The following is a 20,000-nucleotide window of genomic DNA, read 5'->3' on the forward strand; positions in this document are numbered from 1 at the left end:
TGGAGTAACCCTGGATTGTAAATTGTCATGGTCAAAACATATTGATACAACAGTAGCTAAGATGGGGAGAAGTCTGTCCATAATAAAGTGTTGTTCTACCTTCTTAACAGCACTATCAACAAGGCAGGTCCTACAGGCCCTAGTTTTGTCGCACCTGGACTACTGTTCAGTTGTGTGGTCAGGTGCCACAAAGAGGGACTTAGAAAAATTGCAATTGGCTCAGAACAGGACAGCAAGGCTGGCCCTTATATATACACAGATAGCTAACAGTAAAAATATGCATGTAAATCTCTTCTGGTTCAAAGTGGAGGAGAGATTGATTTCATCACTACTTGTATTTGGGAGAGGTATTGACATGTTGAATGCACCGAGCTGTCTGTTTGAACTACTGGCACACAGCTCAGACACCCATGCATACCCCACAAGACATGCCACCAGAGGTCTCTTCACAGTCCCCAAGTCCAGAACAGACTATGGAAGGCGCACAGTACTACATAGAGCCATGACTACATGGAACTCTATTCCACATCATGTAATTCATGCAAGCAGTAAAATTAGATTAAAAAAAACAGATACAAATACACCTTATGGAACAGCGGGGACTGTGAAGCAACACAAACATAGGCACAGACACATGCATCCAAACACTATAACATTCGCACTATACACACACGTACACATGGATTTTGTGTTGTAGATATGTGGTAGTAGAGTAGTGGCTTGAGGGCACACACTTAATGTGTTGTGAAATCTGTTGTGAATGTATGGTAATGTTCTTAAAATTGTATAACTGCCTTAATTTTGCTGGACCCCAGGAAGAGTAGCTGCTGCCTTGCTGCCCTCTAACGTACAGTATGTTTGCGGACCGCCATAATACCAGAGAAGAAGATGAGAAGCAGACAGCTAGAGGAAGAGTCGAACATCTTTGGTCTATCACTAACGTTAGTTACCACAGCCGCAAAGTCGAAATGGGCTATATCGTAAAAAGTCATGAAAACAAACATTTGCTTTTTGGTCTTAATTTAAGCTTAGTAGTGTGGTTAAGGTTAGTGTTCGGTTTAAAATCACATTTTAAGAAGATAAATTGTAGAAACATTTTAGAAGTTTATGCGGTGGCTGAAACTACATATTTTTGAGACAGCTCTGTAAGCACTTCCGGTGTCAAAGTTTGTGTTGTCAAGATGGCTGGCCATGATCATCATCATGACTATCTGTCTCTGTGCTTATGCGACTTAATCAGGTAATAATAATTGAATAAATGTTGCTTTGTTTCTGATACTTGTCGTAGTAAATGTAGCTCATAGTTACCTAACGTTACAGTCCTCGCCAACAGAAATGGGATATGAATAAAGAATGAACAAGTGACCGTCAAAGCTACCTAACGTTAGTTAGTAGCCATATCTATGAAGAAGAGAATACATTTTACAATCGGAGTAATTTGTATAGACAAAACATTGTCGAAAACTAGTTAAATTCCTAGTTGGCTAACTACTCAGAATCAGTCAGTCAGCCAGCCACCATGGTGTTATAGTTAGTAGTATAACGTTAATTATTTGTGTCTTCTAAACAGATTACTATGGTCCATGGTGCTGCCATGCGTGTATCTGAGCTTGGTGCTGACGCTGCTCCTGTTTTTACTCGTCATGGGGGTCCGAATATGGCTGCAGAGGAGTCGGAAAGCCCGCCTGGCTCAGGATAGCACCCCAACTGTGGCCTTCTTCCACCCTTACTGCAATGCAGGAGGGGGCGGGGAGCGGGTGCTCTGGTGTGCCCTCAGAGCGCTTCAGAATCGGTAGGTTTACGCAGTCTGAGCCTATAGTTAGATGTCAATGCATTCGTAGAGTGCTCATGAGCTTCATAACCTACATTTTCCATTCCTTCATCTCTTGATATGTTGAGTTATGTCTCTTCTGTGTCTTCCCTCCCGTAGATACCCAAACGTTTCATTCGTTGTGTATACCGGTGACCAAGGGGTGACAGGGGAGCAGATCCTCGAGGGCGCCCGACAACGCTTCAACATCAGGCTGCCTCATCAAGTGACTTTCATATTCCTGAAGAACCGTCTCCTGGTGGAGGCTAGCTCCTACCCCCACTTCACCCTGCTGGGGCAGAGCATGGGCTCCATGTTCCTGGGCTGGGAGGCCCTCACTGCCTTCGTACCAGACCTCTATATGGACTCCATGGGCTATGCCTTCACTCTGCCTATCTTCCGCTACCTGGGGGGCTGCAGGGTGGGCAGCTATGTGCACTACCCCACCGTCAGTACTGACATGCTGTCTGTGGTGAGAGAGAGAAACCCAAGGTCAGAACTGTTTATTTTAATTATATAAAGCATATTGATATGGTTATTTATTGTGACACAGAAGATAATGTATTCTTTAATAGTTTGGTTGATGTGTTTTCGTTATTCCTCTGCAGTATTTGTAATCATACACTCCCCCCTACAATCCCAACAGGTTCAACAATGCAGACTACGTCTCTGCTAACCCTCTCCTAAGTACAGCCAAGGTGATGTACTACTGTGCCTTCGCTCTGATCTACGGCCTAGCTGGCTCCTGCAGCGACGTCGTCATGGTCAACTCTACCTGGACACTGGGCCACATCCTGGCCCTGTGGCGCACCCCCAGCCGCACCGGCGTGGTCTACCCGCCCTGTGACGTCCGCTCCTTCCTCAACATCCCATTGGAGGATGAGGTGGAAGGGGAGGGGCTCGATGACAGGAAGTGCCATTCGATAGTGTCCGTGGGGCAGTTCCGACCAGAGAAAGACCACCAGCTGCAGATTAGGGCCTTCCGGAAGCTTCTGGACAGGAAAGGGGTGGGTCCAGGAGGGCGGGAGTCTCTGAGGCTGGTGTTGATTGGTGGCTGCCGTAACCAGGAGGATGATGATAGAGTGCTGATGCTGAGGGGGTTGTGCCAGGAGCTGGGTGTGACAGAAAGGGTGGAGTTTAAACTTAACGTTCCCTTTGACGAGCTAAAGAGGGAGCTGGTGGACGCCACCATTGGTCTGCACACCATGTGGAATGAGCATTTTGGCATAGGTATTCATTTTATCTCTACCATCTTATTATCTTCTGTGTTGTACATTCCAAACTCATTCATCTGATCCCTGTTCCTACTCTCTGCCTCCTCTCTCTCCTGTCTCAGGTGTGGTAGAATGTATGGCTGCAGGGACAGTCATCCTGGCTCACAAGTCCGGTGGCCCCAAGCTAGACATTGTGGTTCCTTATGAGGGCGGGCAGACTGGCTTCCTGGCAGACAGCGAGGACAGCTACGCCGCTGCCATGGAGACCATCCTGGCACTGTCACCGTCAGCAAGGCTGGAGATCCGGCGGAATGCTCGACGGTCTGTAGACCGTTTCTCCGACCAGGAGTTTGACGCCAGCTTCCTGTCTTCCATGGAATATCTGATGGGAAAGCTGGAATGATGAGAGGGAAAACCAGCCCCTCGCAGACTGAAACCCTTCACCTCTGCTGCACTCACAGGCCTGATTGGCTGGGAAACTGATGGTCTATTGGAACTTTGCTGGCTTTATTAATAGGAATATGTAAGGATGCTTGTCTAACCTGCTCTGTCTTGCTAGAGTTACAGTGAAGTGACTTGTTGGACATTCTATTTATATGTTTACACTCAAAAAGGACTTGGCTCTATATTGGACTATGGCTCAGAATTGTAGATATTATACAAACAATGCTTTATTTTGGAAAAAGGAAATGTATTGTTAATTTATGTCTGATGAATCTTAAATGTATATAATTTTTATTTACTTTTGAATGTTCCTCCATGCAACAACAATACCGAAACATTTTCAACTCCCAAATAATTAACATCTTGTCAATGCTTGCTTACGTTATACTGGCGACCTGTGGCAAGAATAGGTAGCACTTGGTCAAAACTTTAACCTGTAGTTTAGAAAAATGTAAGACGGGGTCTGTACTTAAAGCCAAGAAAATAATATATGCAAGTCAGTTGATGCAAATTATGATAAGGATAGGGCACTCAAAACCTGCTTTGTCTTTCATAGAAAAGCATCAATTTCCTAGGTCAAGGTCTTGTCATGGTCCCACTTAATTCTCACAGTAAAGAATAATATGAACACTATATTTCCTGCTTTTTCTTATTGTCCTCAGTCTTTTGTCTGGGCCTGGTCCTCGTCTGCAGCCTGGACCTCACCAGGTTTCTTTGTCTGAGTCTCACACCCTGCAGCTTGAGTCTGAGAGTTGTTACCCTCCGTGGAAGTTTCCAGTGTTTTCACCTGTAGGCTCTACCACTGGGTGTATTTGCTGGAGGGCTCCAGGTTCCTGACTATCTAACTCCGTTTCCCCACTACCCCATATGTTACTACAACCTCTCCTACCTATTTCGCACTCGTTCCATCCTCCATTATAAATAAGTTAATAATCGACTCTGCCACCTCCTCTCTCAGCTCATCTTCAGACTCCTCAAAGTTCTGGAGGAAGGAGATATTTAAAGGAAGCAAATGTTATTGGGGGATAAGTTGACTGACGACATAATCTCTGTTTTGTAAAGGTTACGTTGCTGATATCAGGCAGACCTTTGAGAAACAAGAACCTTGTATCAGCCAAGCGTCACACTCGCATGTTGTCATCATCCGACCTGGGCTCCAGGCGTTCCTTGTCCACTTCCACATCTGATTTTCCTTCCCCCTCTATCTTCTACTCCCCCTTTCTCAGTCAAGGGTTCTAAGAGGGAGAAAAGAAAGCAGGGAAGCAAGATAATTGATTCACTGTCCTGACCTTTCATGGCTCATATAGGTCTTTCATATTTAATAAAGACTGCACAGAAGGATGTCTTTGTGAATGTCCCTGTAGTGGGGTAGAGAGTTGTCTGACATGGGATTAGGGAGTCAAGGGTGGTAGTTAGCGCAGCCTGGCAGAGGGCATGGAGCAGGGTGTTGGGGGGGACCCTCTTCCCACTCTCCTCACCCTTATAGCCTCACCTCCTCCCCATCTGCAGCTCCGTCTGGGTGTAAGAGGAGAGTACTGCACTGACCCTTTAGAACACTGACACTAAATTACAACCGGAACTGAAACAATGTGTGTACAGGTGTACGCTCACTCACTCACCCAGTTCAGGCACAGCCATGGTGGTACACACTGATGACATGTCCATCTCAGCCAGGGCGTCCAGTAGGGTCTGTGGTGCTGCCAAGCTTCACCTCTGACCTGGGCGTGCCTTCAACCTGCCCCGCCCCCAATCATGCCCCGAACCAATCCCTGTGCCTCAGCTCCTCCCCTGCCTGGAAGCTCAAAGTCTGGTTCAGTGGGTCAAGCTCCTAGACCCATGCATGCACACGGTCAAGTATGAGATACTTGAGAGCCCTACCGTTGTCTAAAGTCAGACACCATGTTGAAATGAACATACTCAGGCAACATGGTAACATGTCATCTTTTACCTCTTGCTCGTCTACTTTTTTGTCATCCACTATTCTCTTATCGTCCATCTTCTCCTCCTCTTTTTCTTCCTCTTCATCCTCTTGAATCCCTTCATCATTTAACTTGATCTCAAACATGGGCGCTGTCTTGTCTTTGTGCTTCTGTAGTTCCCCTCTCCCATCTGTTCTTCTGACTGATCTGTCACAGGGTTCCTTCAATGTCCTAAATGTTGCAGATAGAAATTTAATATATAGAGCCGAAATTATTATTTCTTGTACATGACATCTCCGTTCTACACAATACATTTCTATGTGAACGTTCGGCAATAAGCCCCTGGTCTTACCTGGGCAGGTTGGGGTTTCTCTCTTGTCTCTGTGTGTTTGGGCTCACTTGGGGCTGAAAATATATGTCTGTTCTGTTAATATCAATAACCACGTTTCCATGCGAGCAAAGTCATCCTGTATAAAAAAATAAAATAAACTACAGTGTTGATGGAAACAGGACGTTTCGGTAGAATTGTATAAATGCTGGCAGATAATTTGTTCGTTTGACATGGTGGGATCTTTTTGTCTCGGTAAAATTAATTATGTGAGAAATGGCGGTGGAAACGCCTTTATGCGCAAATATTGATATAAAAACCATTGTTGTGTCGAGAAAACGTTGCTAATTATGCTGTGAGACCAAGGAAATCCGCTGACGCTGTATTTTCATCATAAAGGTTTATTTATATCAAAGGGTTACAGCTTCAATTTACAGATACCTGCAGATACCTGGAGAATAATCACCCATCTCAAATATGATTATTCTGTCCTCCTTCGTCTTAACTGTGGTATTTATATCCTATGCCCTATGTAATATAATATGGGTGGTTTTTCCTACCAACCAATCCCAGGAGGACACCTAACAGACTTCCTCGGCTTTATGGTGCCCCTATAGAACTCCTCCCCAGATGCTCCCTTTAAGCTTAGTCAACATCCTCTAAAACCATTTGAAACCATTAGCAAAGTCATAAATTCCTCAGATACCACACCATCATATCGAAGTAAACTTGGAGTCACACGATTATATGGTGTGTGGTCCTCCCACTACGACTCTGAAAAATATGATGTTTATTAGGCTACAGATGAAATAACTTATGAACTTCACAGGGTGGTGAAAGTGCACAGTGATCTTGATGCTCCTTTCCAATAAATATCGAGGGTCTGATTCTAGTGACATGACAATACATATATTCTCGCTCTTATCCATAATAATGTTATTATGTAGATTAGCCTACCCGCACTGTATCTGTGAGCTGTTGGTTGCTATTTAACGCAGCAGTTTTTGTGATAAAAGTATCGGTAGGGTAAAAATGCGATGGAAACACATTGAACTTTAGATTTTTATTCTGTACATGAAACCTTCAACGAAAAAGAACATTTTTTTTTGTGCACTATGTCATCACACACTGATTTGTATCTGCATCAAGTCAGTTTGGTGGAAACACCCTTGTGATTTTCATTATGGTCATTAGGCAGATTTTAGAATATTCGCATGAAAATCTGTCGCCAATTGGATGGAAAACTACCTATAGTCAATATACACTGAGTGTGAATTGAGATTGTTCTGAGGGGAAAAGGGGGGACCAGATTAGCAACTCAATATTAGGAAGGTGTTCCTAATGTTTGGTATACTCACTGTATAGACTTTTATTCTGGCAGAATCTGTTATGTTATGAACAGTGAGAATGGTATTAGAATTGTGTAGTGGTGTTATGCAGATATCACGTAGTTGTGATAATGGTAGGGCATAGGGAATGACAGAGAAACCTTTATGTCAATATGTTGTCTTCTTTACCTCAGCGTCAGCTCTCTCATCTCCTTATAATATTGCTGTCTGATGTGCTGCAACTGCCATAGATACTCCTACACATACACACATGAACCTGAATGCTTGACAAATAAACAATAAATCATATAAGTCACTTTTCTGCACATTCTCCTGCCGTTCAGTCCCATCCTGCCTCCTGACATATGGTATGTGTGGGTGTGCAGAATACCCTGCCCCTTGGTCCTGCTCAGGCTGTCTGTACCACTCAGCGTCTGCTGTGGAGGGCCGCAGGCCCTGGGGGTCAAAAGGGGAAGGGTCAGGTTCACAGATTTTAGTTACCATACATCAGCAGCATATCCAGTTTTTCTAGTATTTAACAGAAGCCAGCAAACAGGTGTTTCAGTGTAATACAGCCTGAGACCCACCAGCTGTTTCCCTGCCCTCAGCTTGTACTGGTTGGCCTCCTGTCTCCTCTGGAGGGATTCATTACGAGCAGCGGCCACTCTGAAGGCCAAACACACACAAACAAAATCCTGCAAACCCTGTATCTCCCAAGGACCAGGCTTGAAGAACACTTCATTGTTCTATGGTTATGATTATGCTTGTTTGAACACTCCCGATTGATAAGGTTCTGTGCGGTTCTCTCTGTCATCATAGTGCTCCACAGGTCTCTCCTGAACCACTGGAGGATGATGGGAAGAAAGAGGAGGATGAGGAGGAGTAAGAAGAAGGGGCGGAGGAGGTGGAGGAGGGTATCTCCTCTGGATGGCGTCCAGCTGGGCATGGTAGTGGTCATAGGGGTTGACTTCAGCCTGACCGTTCCACCTGGGGTCCCGTTGACTGTATTGTCTGGCTGCTGGATCCTTCACCTGTGCTGCTTGTGGATGAAATGACTGAGGAACAAAAAAACAAACAAAAAGATGAGATGGAATAAGATAAAATGGGATTAGGAACTAGGAACAGGCTTTCATGTAGTAGCTATGATGGAGAAACAGGAAAAATGTCTCTGCACACTTCCAGTGAAATGCACATTTCTTTTTATAGAAGCTAAGCTTTTGGTCAGTCGACCTCCATCAGATCATTTTCCTGTTTCTCCAGTTATGCATTTTGCCTCCAGTAACTTCACTAATCAGTTTTGGGTGTGTGGTAGACACCAGTGGTGAGAGCACGTGGTGCGGAGACAGATTCTTGCCACGCCACTTGGTAGGAGCGACCGGTCAGGTAGGACGCAATCCAAGAGTGAGCCGCGCCGGAGATGCCCAACTCGGAGAGGGTGGAGAGGAGGATCTGATGGTTCACAGTATCAAAGGCAGCAGACAGGTCTAGAAGGACAAGAGCAGAGGAGAGAGAGTTAGCTTTAGTAGTGCGGAGAGCCTCCGTGACACAGAGAAGAGTAGTCTCAGTTGAATGACCAGTCTTGAAACCTGACTGGTTTGGATCAAGAAGGTCATTCTGAGAGAGATAGCAAGAGAGTTGGCTAAAGACGGCACGCTCAAGAGTTTTGGAGAGAAAAGAAAGAAGGGATACTGGTCTGTAGTTGTTGACATCAGAGGGATCGAGTGTTGGTTTTTTGAGAAGGGGTTCAACTCTCGCTCTCTTGAAGACGGAAGGGACATAGCCAGCGGTCAAGGATGAGTTGATGAGCGAGGTGAGGTAAGGGAGAAGGTCACCGGAGATGGTCTGGAGAAGAGAGGAGGGGATAGGGTCAAGCGGGCAGTTTGTTGGGCGGCCGGCTGTCACAAGTCGCAAGATTTCATCTGGAGAGAGAGGGGAGAAAGAAGTCAAAGCATAGGGTAGGGCAATGTGAGCAGGACCAGCAGTGTCATTTGACTTAACAAACGAGGATCGGATGTCATCAACCTTCTTTTCAAAATGGTTGACGAAGTCATCCACAGAGAGGGAGGAGGGGTGGGGAGGGGGAGGAGGATTCAGCAGGGAGGTGTTTCTTTACCCAGAGCCCAGGCTTTGGCCGGGTGGAGGCTTCTCTGGCTTTGGGGACTATTTCTGGACCCAACAGGGGATGAAATATTTTAAAGTTACAAAAAAAGAAGAACATTTAGATAGTTACATAATTGTGATGACACTTTGACACTCCCAGTCTACTCAGCACACTCTGAATGTTGATATGATGTTAGCATAACATTACAGGTGCCAGAAAGGATATGTCAGCACTTGCAAATAGTCCGGGTGGCCATTTGATTAATTGTTCAGCAGTCTTATGGCTTGGGGGTACAAGCTGTTAAAGAGCCTTTGGATCTAGACTTGGCGCTCCGGTACCGTGCGGTAGCAGAGAGAACAGTCTATGACTTGGGTGACTGGAGTCTTTGACAATTTTTTGGACCTTCCTCTGATACCGACTAGTATATACAGTACCAGTCAAAAGTTTGGACACACCTACTCATTCAAGGATTTTTCTTTATTTTTTACTATTTTCTACATTGTAGAATAATAGTGAAGACATCAAAACTATGAAATAACACATATGGAATCATGTAGTAACCAAAAAAGTGTTAAACAAATATTTAGTTATACATATATTTTATATTTGAAATTCTTCAAAGTAGCCACCCTTTGCCTTGATGACAACTTTGCACACTCTTGGCATTCTCTCAACCAGCTTCATGAGAAATGCTTTTCCAACAGTCTTGAAGGAGTTCCCACATATGCTGAGCCCTTGTTGGCTGCTTTTTCTTCACTCTGAGGTCCAATTCATCCCAAACCATCTCAATTGGTTAGAGGTCGGTTGATTGTGGAGGCCAGGTCCTCTGATGCAGCACTCCATCACTCTCCTTCTTGGTAAAATAGCCCTTACACAGCCTGGAGGTGTGTTGGGTCATTGTCCTGTAGAAAAACAAATGATAGTCCCACTAAGCCCAAACCAGATGGGATGGCGTATCGCTGCAGAATGCTGTGGTAGCCATGCTGGTTAAGTGTGCCTTGAATTCTAAATAAATCACAGACAGTGTCACCAGCAAAGCACCCCCACACCATCACACCTCCTCCTCCATGTGGGAACTACACATGCAGAGATCCTCCGTTCACCTACAATGCGTCTCACAGACACGGCAGGTTAAACCAAAAATCTTCAATTTGGACTCCAGACCAAAGGACAGATTTCCACCGGTCTAATGTCCATTGCTTGTGTTTCTTGGCCCTAGCAAGTCTCTCCTTCTTATTGGTGTCCTTTAGTAGTGGTTTATTTGCAGCAATTCAACCATGAAGGCCTGATTCACACAGTCTCCTCTGAATAGTGGATGTTGAGATGTGTCTGTTACTTAAATTCTGTGAAGCATTTATTTGGGCTGCAATTTCTGAGGCTGGTAACTCTAATGAACTTATCCTCTGCAGCAGAGGTAACTCTGGGTCTTCCTTTCCTGTAGCGGTCCTCATGAGAGCCAGTTTCATCATAGCGCTTGATGGTTTTTGCGACTGCACTTGAAGAAACTTTCAAAGTTCTTGAAATGTTCCGTATTGACTGACCTTCATGTCTTAAAGTAATGATGGACTGTTGGTTCTCTTTGCTTATTTGAGCTGTTCTTGCCATATTATGGACTTGGTATTTTACCAAATAGGGCCATCTTCTGTATACCCCCCTACCTTGTCACAACACAACTGATTGGCTGAAACTCATTAAAAAGGAAAGAAATTCCACAAATTAACTTTTAAGAAGACACACCTGTTGATTGAAATTTCAGCTGGTTGAGAGAATGCCAAGAGTGTGCAAAGCTGTCATCAAGGCAAAGGGGCCTGTAGCTCAGTTGGTAGAACATGGTGCTTGCAACGGCAGGGTTGTGGGTTCGTTTCCCACAGGGGGCCAGTATGAAAAATGTATGCACTCACTAACTGTAAGTCGCTCTGGATAAGAGCATCTGCTAAATGACTAAAATGTAAATGTGCTATTTGAAGAATCTCAAATATAACATCTATTTTGATTTGTTCAACACTTTTTTGTTCACTACATGATTCCATATGTGTTATTTCATAGTTTTGATGTCTTCACTATTATTCTACCTTGTAAACAATAGTAAAAATAAAGAAAAACCCTTGAATGAGTAGGTGTGTCCAAACTTTTGACTGGTAGTGTATGTGTGTGTGTGTGTGTGTGTGTGTGTGTCCATGGCAGTGCTTACTGGATGTCTAAGGGTGCAGAGCTCATACAGGACAGCCCAGAGACCAGATATAAGTATGCTGACAGGTCTTGTTAAAACCTGCACAGGATGCACAAAAATACAAGGGACTCTGCGACTTGTACCGTCTTTCATTCAATTGTCTACCTGGAGCCAAATACCATGAGTGTCATACTTCAAGGGCCGCAATTATTTGAGGGTTATCCAGATTTTATGGCAATGTTACACTTCTTTCAATGGAATATTCTGGCCATGCTGAATGAAATGTTTAGCAATAAGTTCATTTCTGAGATAGATGAAGTAACAGAAGCCCATCCAAACTATTGGTGTCAAACTCAAAGAGCCTAAAATTAGTCATACAAATATATTATGCATTCAGTTATTATTACACGGTTAATGAGAGAGAAATGTATTGCAATAAAATGGTAGACACTACAACATAAATATCAATGCATACCTTGACGACATGGCTGAATCAATGATTGATGGAACATTAGGAACACCTGCTCTTTCCATGACATAGACTGACCAGGTGAATCCAAGTGAAAGCTATGATCCCGTATTGATGTCACTTGTTAAATCCACTTCAATTAGTGTAGATGAAGGGGAGGAGACGGGTTAAAGAAGTACACTACATATACAAAAGTATGTGGACACCCCTTCAAATGAGTGGATTTGGCTATTTCAGCCACACCCGTTGTTGACAGGTATATAAAATCGAGCACACAGCCATGCAGTCTCCATAGACAAATATTGACAGTAGAATGGCCTTACTGAAGAGCTCAGTGACTTTCAACGTGGCACCGTCAAAGGATGCCACCTTTCCAACAAGTTAGTCCGTCAAATCTTTGCCCTGCAAGAGCTGCCCCGGTCTACTGTAAGTGTTATTGTGAAGTGGAAACGTCTAGGAGCAACAACGGCTCAGCCGCGAAGTGGTAGGCCACACAAGCTCACAGAACGAGACAGCCGAGTGCTGAAGCGCGTACCGCATAAAAATCGTCTGTCCTCGGTTGCAACACTCACTACCGAGTTCCAAACTGCCTCTAGAAGCAATGTCAGCACAATAACTGTTCGTCGGGAGATTCATGAAATGGGTTTCCATGGCCGAGCAGCCGCACACAAGCCTAAGATCACCATGCGCAATGCAAAGTATCGGCTGAAGTGGTGTTAAACTCGCCGCCATTGGACTCTGGAGCAGTGGAAACGCGTTCTCTGGAGTGATGAATCACGCTTCACCATCTGGCAGTCTGACGGACTAATCTGGGTTTGGCGGATGCCAGGAGAACGCTACCTTCCCAAATGCATAGTGCCAACTGTAAAGTTTGGTGGAGGAGGAATAATGGTCTGAGGCTGTTTTTCATGGTTCGGGCTAGGCCCCTTAGTTCCAGTGAAGGGAAATCTTAACGCTACATCATACAATGACATTCTAGATGATTCTGTGCTTCCAACTTCGTGGCAACAGTTTGGGGAAGGCCCTTTCCTGTTTCAGCACGACAATGCCCTTGTGCACAAAGCGAGGTCCATACAGAAATGGTTTGTCAAGATCAGTGTGGAAGAACTTGACTGGCCTGCACAGAGCCCTGACCTTAACCCCATCGAACACCTTTGGGATGAATTTGAACGCCAAGGCTATTTTTAAGCCTTGAGACAATTGAGACATGGATTGTGTGTGTTATTCAGAGTGTGAATGGGCAAGACAAAAGATGTAAGTGCCTTTGAACGGGGTATGGTTGTAGGTACCAGGTATACCAGTTTGTGTTGAGAACTGCAACGCTGCTGGGTTTTTGACACTCAACAGTTTCCCGTGTGTATCAAGAATGGTACACCACCCAAAGGACATCCAGCCAACTTGAGACAACTGTGGGAAGCATTGGAGTCAACATGGGCCAGCATCCCTGTGGAATGCTTTTGACACCTTGTAGAGTCCATGCCCCGACGAATTGAGGCTGTTCTGAGTGCAAAAGGGGGTCCAACTCAATATTAGAAATGTGTTCCTAATGTTTTGTATATTAATAATGCAATTCTTATTCTATCTCTAATTTATCTTAGGTCATGGAGTATGAATACTTTCTGAAAGCACTGTGTGTGTGTGTGTGTGTGTGTACGCGTGCGTGCGTGGCAGTACTTACTGGATGTCTGAAGGTGCAGCGCTCATACAGGACTTAGCCCAGAGACCAGATATCCCTGAGCAACAGAGAGAACCACTATTATTTGAAAATGCACAAGGATATCTTGCAGCTGTGGTAGTGTTGGATGACAGGGAGTTAAATAAGGGAAAGGAAATAGAAAGGGGGATACCTAGTCAGTTGTACAACTAAATGCATTCAACTGAAATGCGTCTTCCGCATTTAACCCAACCCCTCTGAATACTGTATGTTTGTGATGTATATGATAATCTTGAACCATTAGAGATGTGCTAATAGAGAGGAAATGGCAAAAAACACATAGCATTACACTGTGGGTGTCAGTGACAGTGAAACTCTAATGACAAAACAGCCCAGTCCTGGAGAACAGAACAATGGTTTGACGTAGCTGCAGCCACATAGTTGATTGATCAGACAGCTAGCTAATGCTCTACAGTGAGGGAAAAAAGTATTTGATCCCCTGCTGATTTTGTACGTTTGCCCACTGACAAAGAAATGATCAGTCTATAATTTTAATGGTAGGTTTATTTGAACAGTGAGAGACAGAATAACAACAAAAAAATCCAGAAAAACGCATGTCAAAAATGTTATGAATTGATTTACATTTTAATGAGGGAAATAAGTATTTGACCCCTCTCAATCAGAAAGATTTCTGGCTCCCAGGTGTCTTTTATACAGGTAACGAGCTGAGATTAGGAGCACACTCTTAAAAGGAGTGCTCCTAATCTCAGTTTGTTACCTGTATAAAAGACACCTGTCCACAGAAAAAAAAGAAGAAAAAAAAAAAGAAGCAATCAATCAATCAGATTCCAGACTCTCCACCATGGCCAAGACCAAAGAGCTCTCCAAGGATGTCAGGGACAAGATTGTAGACCTACCCAAGGCTGGAATGGGCTACAAGACCATCGCCAAGCAGCTTGGTGAGAAGGTGATAACAGTTGGTGCGATTATTCGCAAATGGAAGAAACACAAAATAACTGTCAATCTCCCTTGGCCTGGGGCTCCATGCAAGATCTCACCTCGTGGAGTTGCAATGATCATGAGAACGGTGAGGAATCAGCCCAGAACTACACGGGAGGATCTTGTCAATGATCTCAAGGCAGCTGGGACCATAATTACCAAGAAAACAATTGGTAACACACTACGCCGTGAAGGACTGAAATCCTGCAGCGCCCGCAAGGTCCCCCTGCTCAAGAAAGCACATATACATGCCCGTCTGAAGTTTGCCAATGAACATCTGAATGACTCAGAGGAGAACTGGGAGAAAGTGTTGTGGTCAGATGAGACCAAAATGGAGTTATTTGGCATCAACTCAACTCGCCGTGTTTGGAGGAGGAGGAATGCTGCCTATGACCCCAAGAACACCATCCCCACCGTCAAACATGGAGGTGGAAACATTATGCTTTGGGGGTGTTTTTCTGCTAAGGGGACAGGATAACTTCACCGCATCAAAGGGACGATGGACGGGGCCATGTACCGTCAAATCTTGGGTGAGAACCTCCTTCCCTCAGCCAGGGCATTGAAAATGGGTTGTGGATGGGTATTCCAGCATGACAATGACCCAAAACACACGGCCAAGGCAACAAAGGAGTGGCTCAAGAAGAAGCACATTAAGGTCCTGGAGTGGCCTGCCAGTCTCCAGACCTTAATCCCATAGAAAATCTTTGGAGGGAACTGAAGGTTCGAGTTGCCAAACATCAGCCTCGAAACCTTAATGACTTGGAGAAGATCTGCAAAGAGGAGACAAAATCCCTCCTGAGATGTGTGCAAACCTGGTGGCCAACTACAAGAAACGTCTGACCTCTGTGATTGCCAACAAGGGTTTTGCCACCAAGTACTAAGTCATGTTTTGCAGAGGGGTCAAATACTTATTTCCCTCATTAAAATGCAAATCAATTTATAACATTTTTGACATGCGTTTTTCTGGATTTTTGTTTTGTTTATTCTGTTTCTCACTGTTCAAATAAACCTACCATTAAAATTATAGACTGATCATTTCTTTGTCAGTGGGCAAACGTATAAAATCAGCAGGGGATCAAATACTTTTTTCCCCTCACTGTATATTCCCTCCTGCCTCCTTCACTGTTTACACAAAAACATGAGTTCCTACACAACATACTCTGGTTATGTCCCTACCCCCAACTCTTCCTCACAGTCAGCCAGTCAGTGCTCCATCAGGTAAAATATCACCACCTACTGATCTTATCGGTAGACACACAGGGTATATTTTCTTCCTTGTCTAAACATGTAACAGAATAACAGGATATCACGTGGGCGCGCCTGGTAGAAGCTCCGTAGTTCACTTCACCAAAACGCGGACATTTTGGCTTTCACTTTGTAGGCCTAGACACAGAGAGAGAGAGAAAAAGAGGGGAGGATGATAGAGTACATATGTTTTGTTGTTGTACGGTCTGTTCTCACAGATCTCAGGAGACAGGTAATATGGCGTCCCAACACAGGTCCTGGCTAGCTCCATGGTACTAACCAATCACAATAAAACATAAAAACTTTGACTCACTAGCCAACGGTTTCATCTAAAATTCATATAAAGTGATCAAGGCTCATTATTTGCACCAATGTTCTTATTCAGACCTTATAACAGTATAAATGTATGGTTGTGCAGGCTGTGAAATGTTAATAGCATTTCTGAACCCAGTTGCAGCTCTCTGTAATCAACAGTCATGGAGAAAAGTCATGGAGAAAATACCAGTAGTCTCTTTCCTAGCTGTGTGTCTTCTGCCACTATCATAGTAACTCACTAGTTTAACATTCTAGCGATGCCAAAGTCTCCCAGCTTGGCTTTCATCCCACTCTTGGCAAGGAATATATTCTAGAGGAAAGCAATACAGAAACAAAACAATGATCAGAGTAGATCAAGTTGTTATAAGCTGTATCTGTGCTTTGATATTTCTGTGGCTTTTAACTGAATATGACAGCTGTTTAATACCTGTGCTTTGATGTCTCTGTGCAAAACCTTCCTGTCTTGGATGTGCTTCAGTCACAGACAGATCTGTACGAACCAATCCACTATCTGAGAGTGGAAACAAAATAGTTTACATGAGTATGTCTGTGTGTGTGTGTGTGTGTGTGTGGTTTTACTATCCTTGTGGGCACCAGAAGTCCTCACAAGGATAGTAAAACAAGGAACATTTGGACAAGTGGGGACATTTCACCAGTCCCATCAAGGAAAAGGCAATTTTAGGCTTAGGGGTAAGGTTTAGGGTTAGAATTAGGGTTATGGTTAGGGGTTAGGTTTAGGAGTTAGGGTTAGGGGTTAAGGTTAGGTTTAGGGTTATGAAAAATAGGATCTTTAATGGGAATCAATTGTTTGGTCCCAACAAGGAAAGTAAAACAAACATATGTGTGCGTAAGTGTGTTTCTGTACCTACTCCTTAGTAAACAGAACCCCTCTTTTTTTTATTTAAATTTTCTACAATTTTATTTTTCGGGGGGAATGGATCAGCTTAATATTACAGATAGATTGTATCTTCTATCAATGTAATTGTCTGCATCACTTCCAATCCCCCATGTTTTTTTTATATATATATACTCCCCTTTATTACTTTTCAACCCCACCATCCTTTCCCTACTTGGAGTAAATTAGTGAACAACAATGCCCAGGCCTCTACTTCCGGTCTATACTTACTATCTACACCTTATGGACAGAGTTAATTTTACAATAATTCTAATATATATATATATATATGAACTTCTTCTACTCTCAACCTCTCCGATCATTTTCATGATGTCCATCCGGTTTGCTTCTATATGCCATATCTTTCTAACTGTGCTCTTTCCCAAAAGCTCCCAACATACAACCTATCTACTTATTATGGACACAGTATGCTTACATTATTAGCTATCTTTGTTATTATTTGTTGTTATTTGTTATTAGTCCCATCCTTCAACTCTATTCAATACCTCCCATCTATCTCTTAACACCATCCATATAGGATTTCTATTTGCCATATATATTTCAACCGTACTGTGATGTTTTACAAAAGTTCTGAACCTTTCTATTCTCATTGCTTCTACAGATTGTGAATTAAAAATAAACTTTTTTGCTAAAAGTATTATTATATTATTGATTGATTGACTATGACTTTTCAGATCACCCAGTAATGCTATCTGCAAGGTTAGCTCCAGGTAAATATTGCAATCCTTTAGCCATTCCTGGACCTGTGTCCAAAAACGAGCTACAAATGGACAGAACCAAAACAAATGATCTAATGATTCTGTCTCTTCACAGCAAAATCTGCAGAGCTGGGAAGATTGTATCCCCCATATAAATAACATTCTATTGGTAGCAAGAATTTTATATAATAATTTAAATTGAAAGATTCTAATTTTTGAATCCGGTGTCGTTTTGCGTGTCAATTCATAAACACTATGCCATGGAATCGGTACGTCAAAGATCTCTTCCCAACTATTTTGCAATCTATATGGGACGGCTGTCAATCCTTTGGTCCTTAAGTGAAACTGATATACTTTTTTATTTATCGCAGTTTTCCTTAACCAATTATGTTCTTTAATGCAAGGCCGACAGACAAGTTCCTTACTTTCTCCCCCTTCCACTTTCCTCTTCCACTTTTGCGGTAAGGCTGCAATTATTCTTCTCTGCAGATTCTCTCAAGCTCTGTCAGGTTGGATGGGGAGCGTCGCTGCACAGCTATTTTCAGGTCTCCAGAGATGTTAGATCGGATTCAAGTCTGGCCTCTGGTTGGGCCACACAAGGACGTTCAGAGACTTGTCCCGAAGCCACTCCTGCGTTGTCTTGGCTGTGTGCTTAGGGTCGTTGTCCTGTTGGAAGGTGAACCTTCGCCCCAGTCTGAGGTCCTGAGCGCTCTGGAGCAGGTTTTCATGAAGGATCTCTCTGTACTTTGCTCCGTTCATCTTTGCCTCGATCCTGACTAGTCTTCCAGTCCCTGCCGCTGAAAAACATCCTCACAGCATAATGCTGCCACCAACATGCTTCACCGTAGGGATGGTGCCAGGTTTCCTCCAGACGTGACGCTTGGCATTCAGGCCAAAGACTTCAATCTTGGTTTCATCAGACCAGATAATCTTGTTTCTCATGGTCTAAGAGTCTTTAGGTGACCTTTGGCAAACTCCAAGCAGGCTGTCATGTGCCTTTTACTGAAGAGTTGCTTCCGTCTGGCCACTACCATAAAGGCCTGATTGGTGGAGTGCTGCAGAGATGGTTGTCCTTCTGGAAGGTTCTCCCATCTCCACAGATGAGCTCTGTCAGAGTGACCATCGGGTTCTTGGTCACCTCCCTGACCAAGGCCCTTCACCCCCGATTGCTCAGTCTGGCCGGGCGGCCAGCTCTAGGAAGAGTCTTGTTGGTTCCAAACTTCTTCAATTTAAGAATGATGAAGGCCACTGTGTTCTTGGGGACCTACAATGCTGCAGAAATGTTTTAGTACCCTTCCCCAGATCTGTGCATCGACACAATCCTGTCTCGGAGCTCTACGGACAATTCCTTCGACCATATAAATATATATATTTTAGAATAAGTCAAGGGGTCTGAATACTTTCCGAAGGCACTGTATGTGTGAAGATGGCCACACAGCAAATTGGCCAGTGTTGCCTAGTGTGGATTTTTCAGTGTAACATTTCTAATGTTGATTCAGGTGTTATATTTACTGTGTAGTGTTAAATTAAAACTCATTGGTGTAAAATAACCCCAGTGTTGGTGTTAATAACCAGTGTTAAACAAAAACCAAGCCCATCATTATCATATTTCCCAGCATGCTCTATTGCAGTAAGAATTGTTTTGTTTGCTTCAATATCAATGTTTTTGCATGTACATTGATTTATTAATTAATCTTATGCTACTCAAATATAAATAAAACGTTAACTAATCCAATCTGATTCATTGCACCTGTTACTGAAATGGTTGATCCAGTTTAGATGCTTAAGGTGGTCTTATATCTTAGTCTTCCCAACCCGGCATTCTGAATGCAGGGTGAATAATGTGGGTGAATAAAAATGCAAATTCTGGATAACCCCACTCTGGCTGCATTCCAATAGGAATTACACATCACTTTGCAAGCCATCATAATGTGACTTGCAGGCCTGAACTCTTGAGTTTAAGGCCACTGTACTAGGGTAAAACCCTCAAAGTAAGGCCTTATTAAATACTTGACTTGTGTTAAATAATGACATTTTAATGACAACATATTAGCTCAGGATCATACTTGGAGAAGGCCACAGGATGGAAAATGGGTGAATGCAACAACCATGTCTCTGTCACTAACACATACAGTCATGGGTACTATTTTGAACTTTGTGTGGTGAGCTTTCTGGCGCCCAGAGCTGCTGAGGCATCACCCAAGTGGGTGCTACACAGAGTGGAAGAAGAGAAGTCCAGTGGCTATAAGACTTGCCCTCTACAAGGTCATCAGCAGACTCCATCACCATCATTTACCATCCTTTGTCCAGCTCCCTTCACTCAAGCCATGAACTGACCCTCTCCATCTTCGGAGGATGCAGCTTTCAAAGACTTGGCCTCTATTGGTTGA

At 43.6% G+C, this 20,000-nt stretch overlaps 1 protein-coding gene and 1 pseudogene across 2 annotated transcripts; one reads left to right on the top strand and one right to left on the bottom strand.

Annotated features, from left to right (window-relative positions):
* Positions 1–1,143: 1,143 nt before the first annotated feature.
* Positions 1,144–4,101, top strand: LOC311144069 (GDP-Man:Man(3)GlcNAc(2)-PP-Dol alpha-1,2-mannosyltransferase-like). Its single transcript, XM_084180022.1, has 5 exons — positions 1,144–1,240; positions 1,571–1,792; positions 1,931–2,302; positions 2,457–3,040; positions 3,147–4,101. Exons 1-5 carry the CDS (start codon positions 1,182–1,184, stop codon positions 3,425–3,427), a joined length of 1,518 nt encoding a protein of 505 aa, XP_084036148.1. The 5' UTR covers positions 1,144–1,181; the 3' UTR covers positions 3,428–4,101.
* A 102-nt stretch (positions 4,102–4,203) lies between these two features.
* On the bottom strand, positions 4,204–19,956 carry LOC311143783 (serine/threonine-protein kinase Nek5-like; annotated as a pseudogene). The gene is made up of 14 exons (XR_014615556.1): positions 19,948–19,956; positions 16,424–16,507; positions 16,236–16,306; positions 15,866–15,956; positions 11,336–11,384; positions 7,818–8,158; positions 7,631–7,709; positions 7,287–7,499; positions 6,790–6,796; positions 5,417–5,781; positions 5,088–5,293; positions 4,792–4,983; positions 4,596–4,676; positions 4,204–4,450 (listed from the first exon to the last, which is right to left on the bottom strand). The product of XR_014615556.1 is annotated as a serine/threonine-protein kinase Nek5-like (transcript).
* Positions 19,957–20,000: the final 44 nt, after the last annotated feature.

Source organism: Coregonus lavaretus, assembly GCF_964263955.1.
Source record: "Coregonus lavaretus genome assembly, chromosome: 16".
Classification (NCBI taxonomy): Eukaryota; Metazoa; Chordata; class Actinopteri; order Salmoniformes; family Salmonidae; genus Coregonus; species Coregonus lavaretus.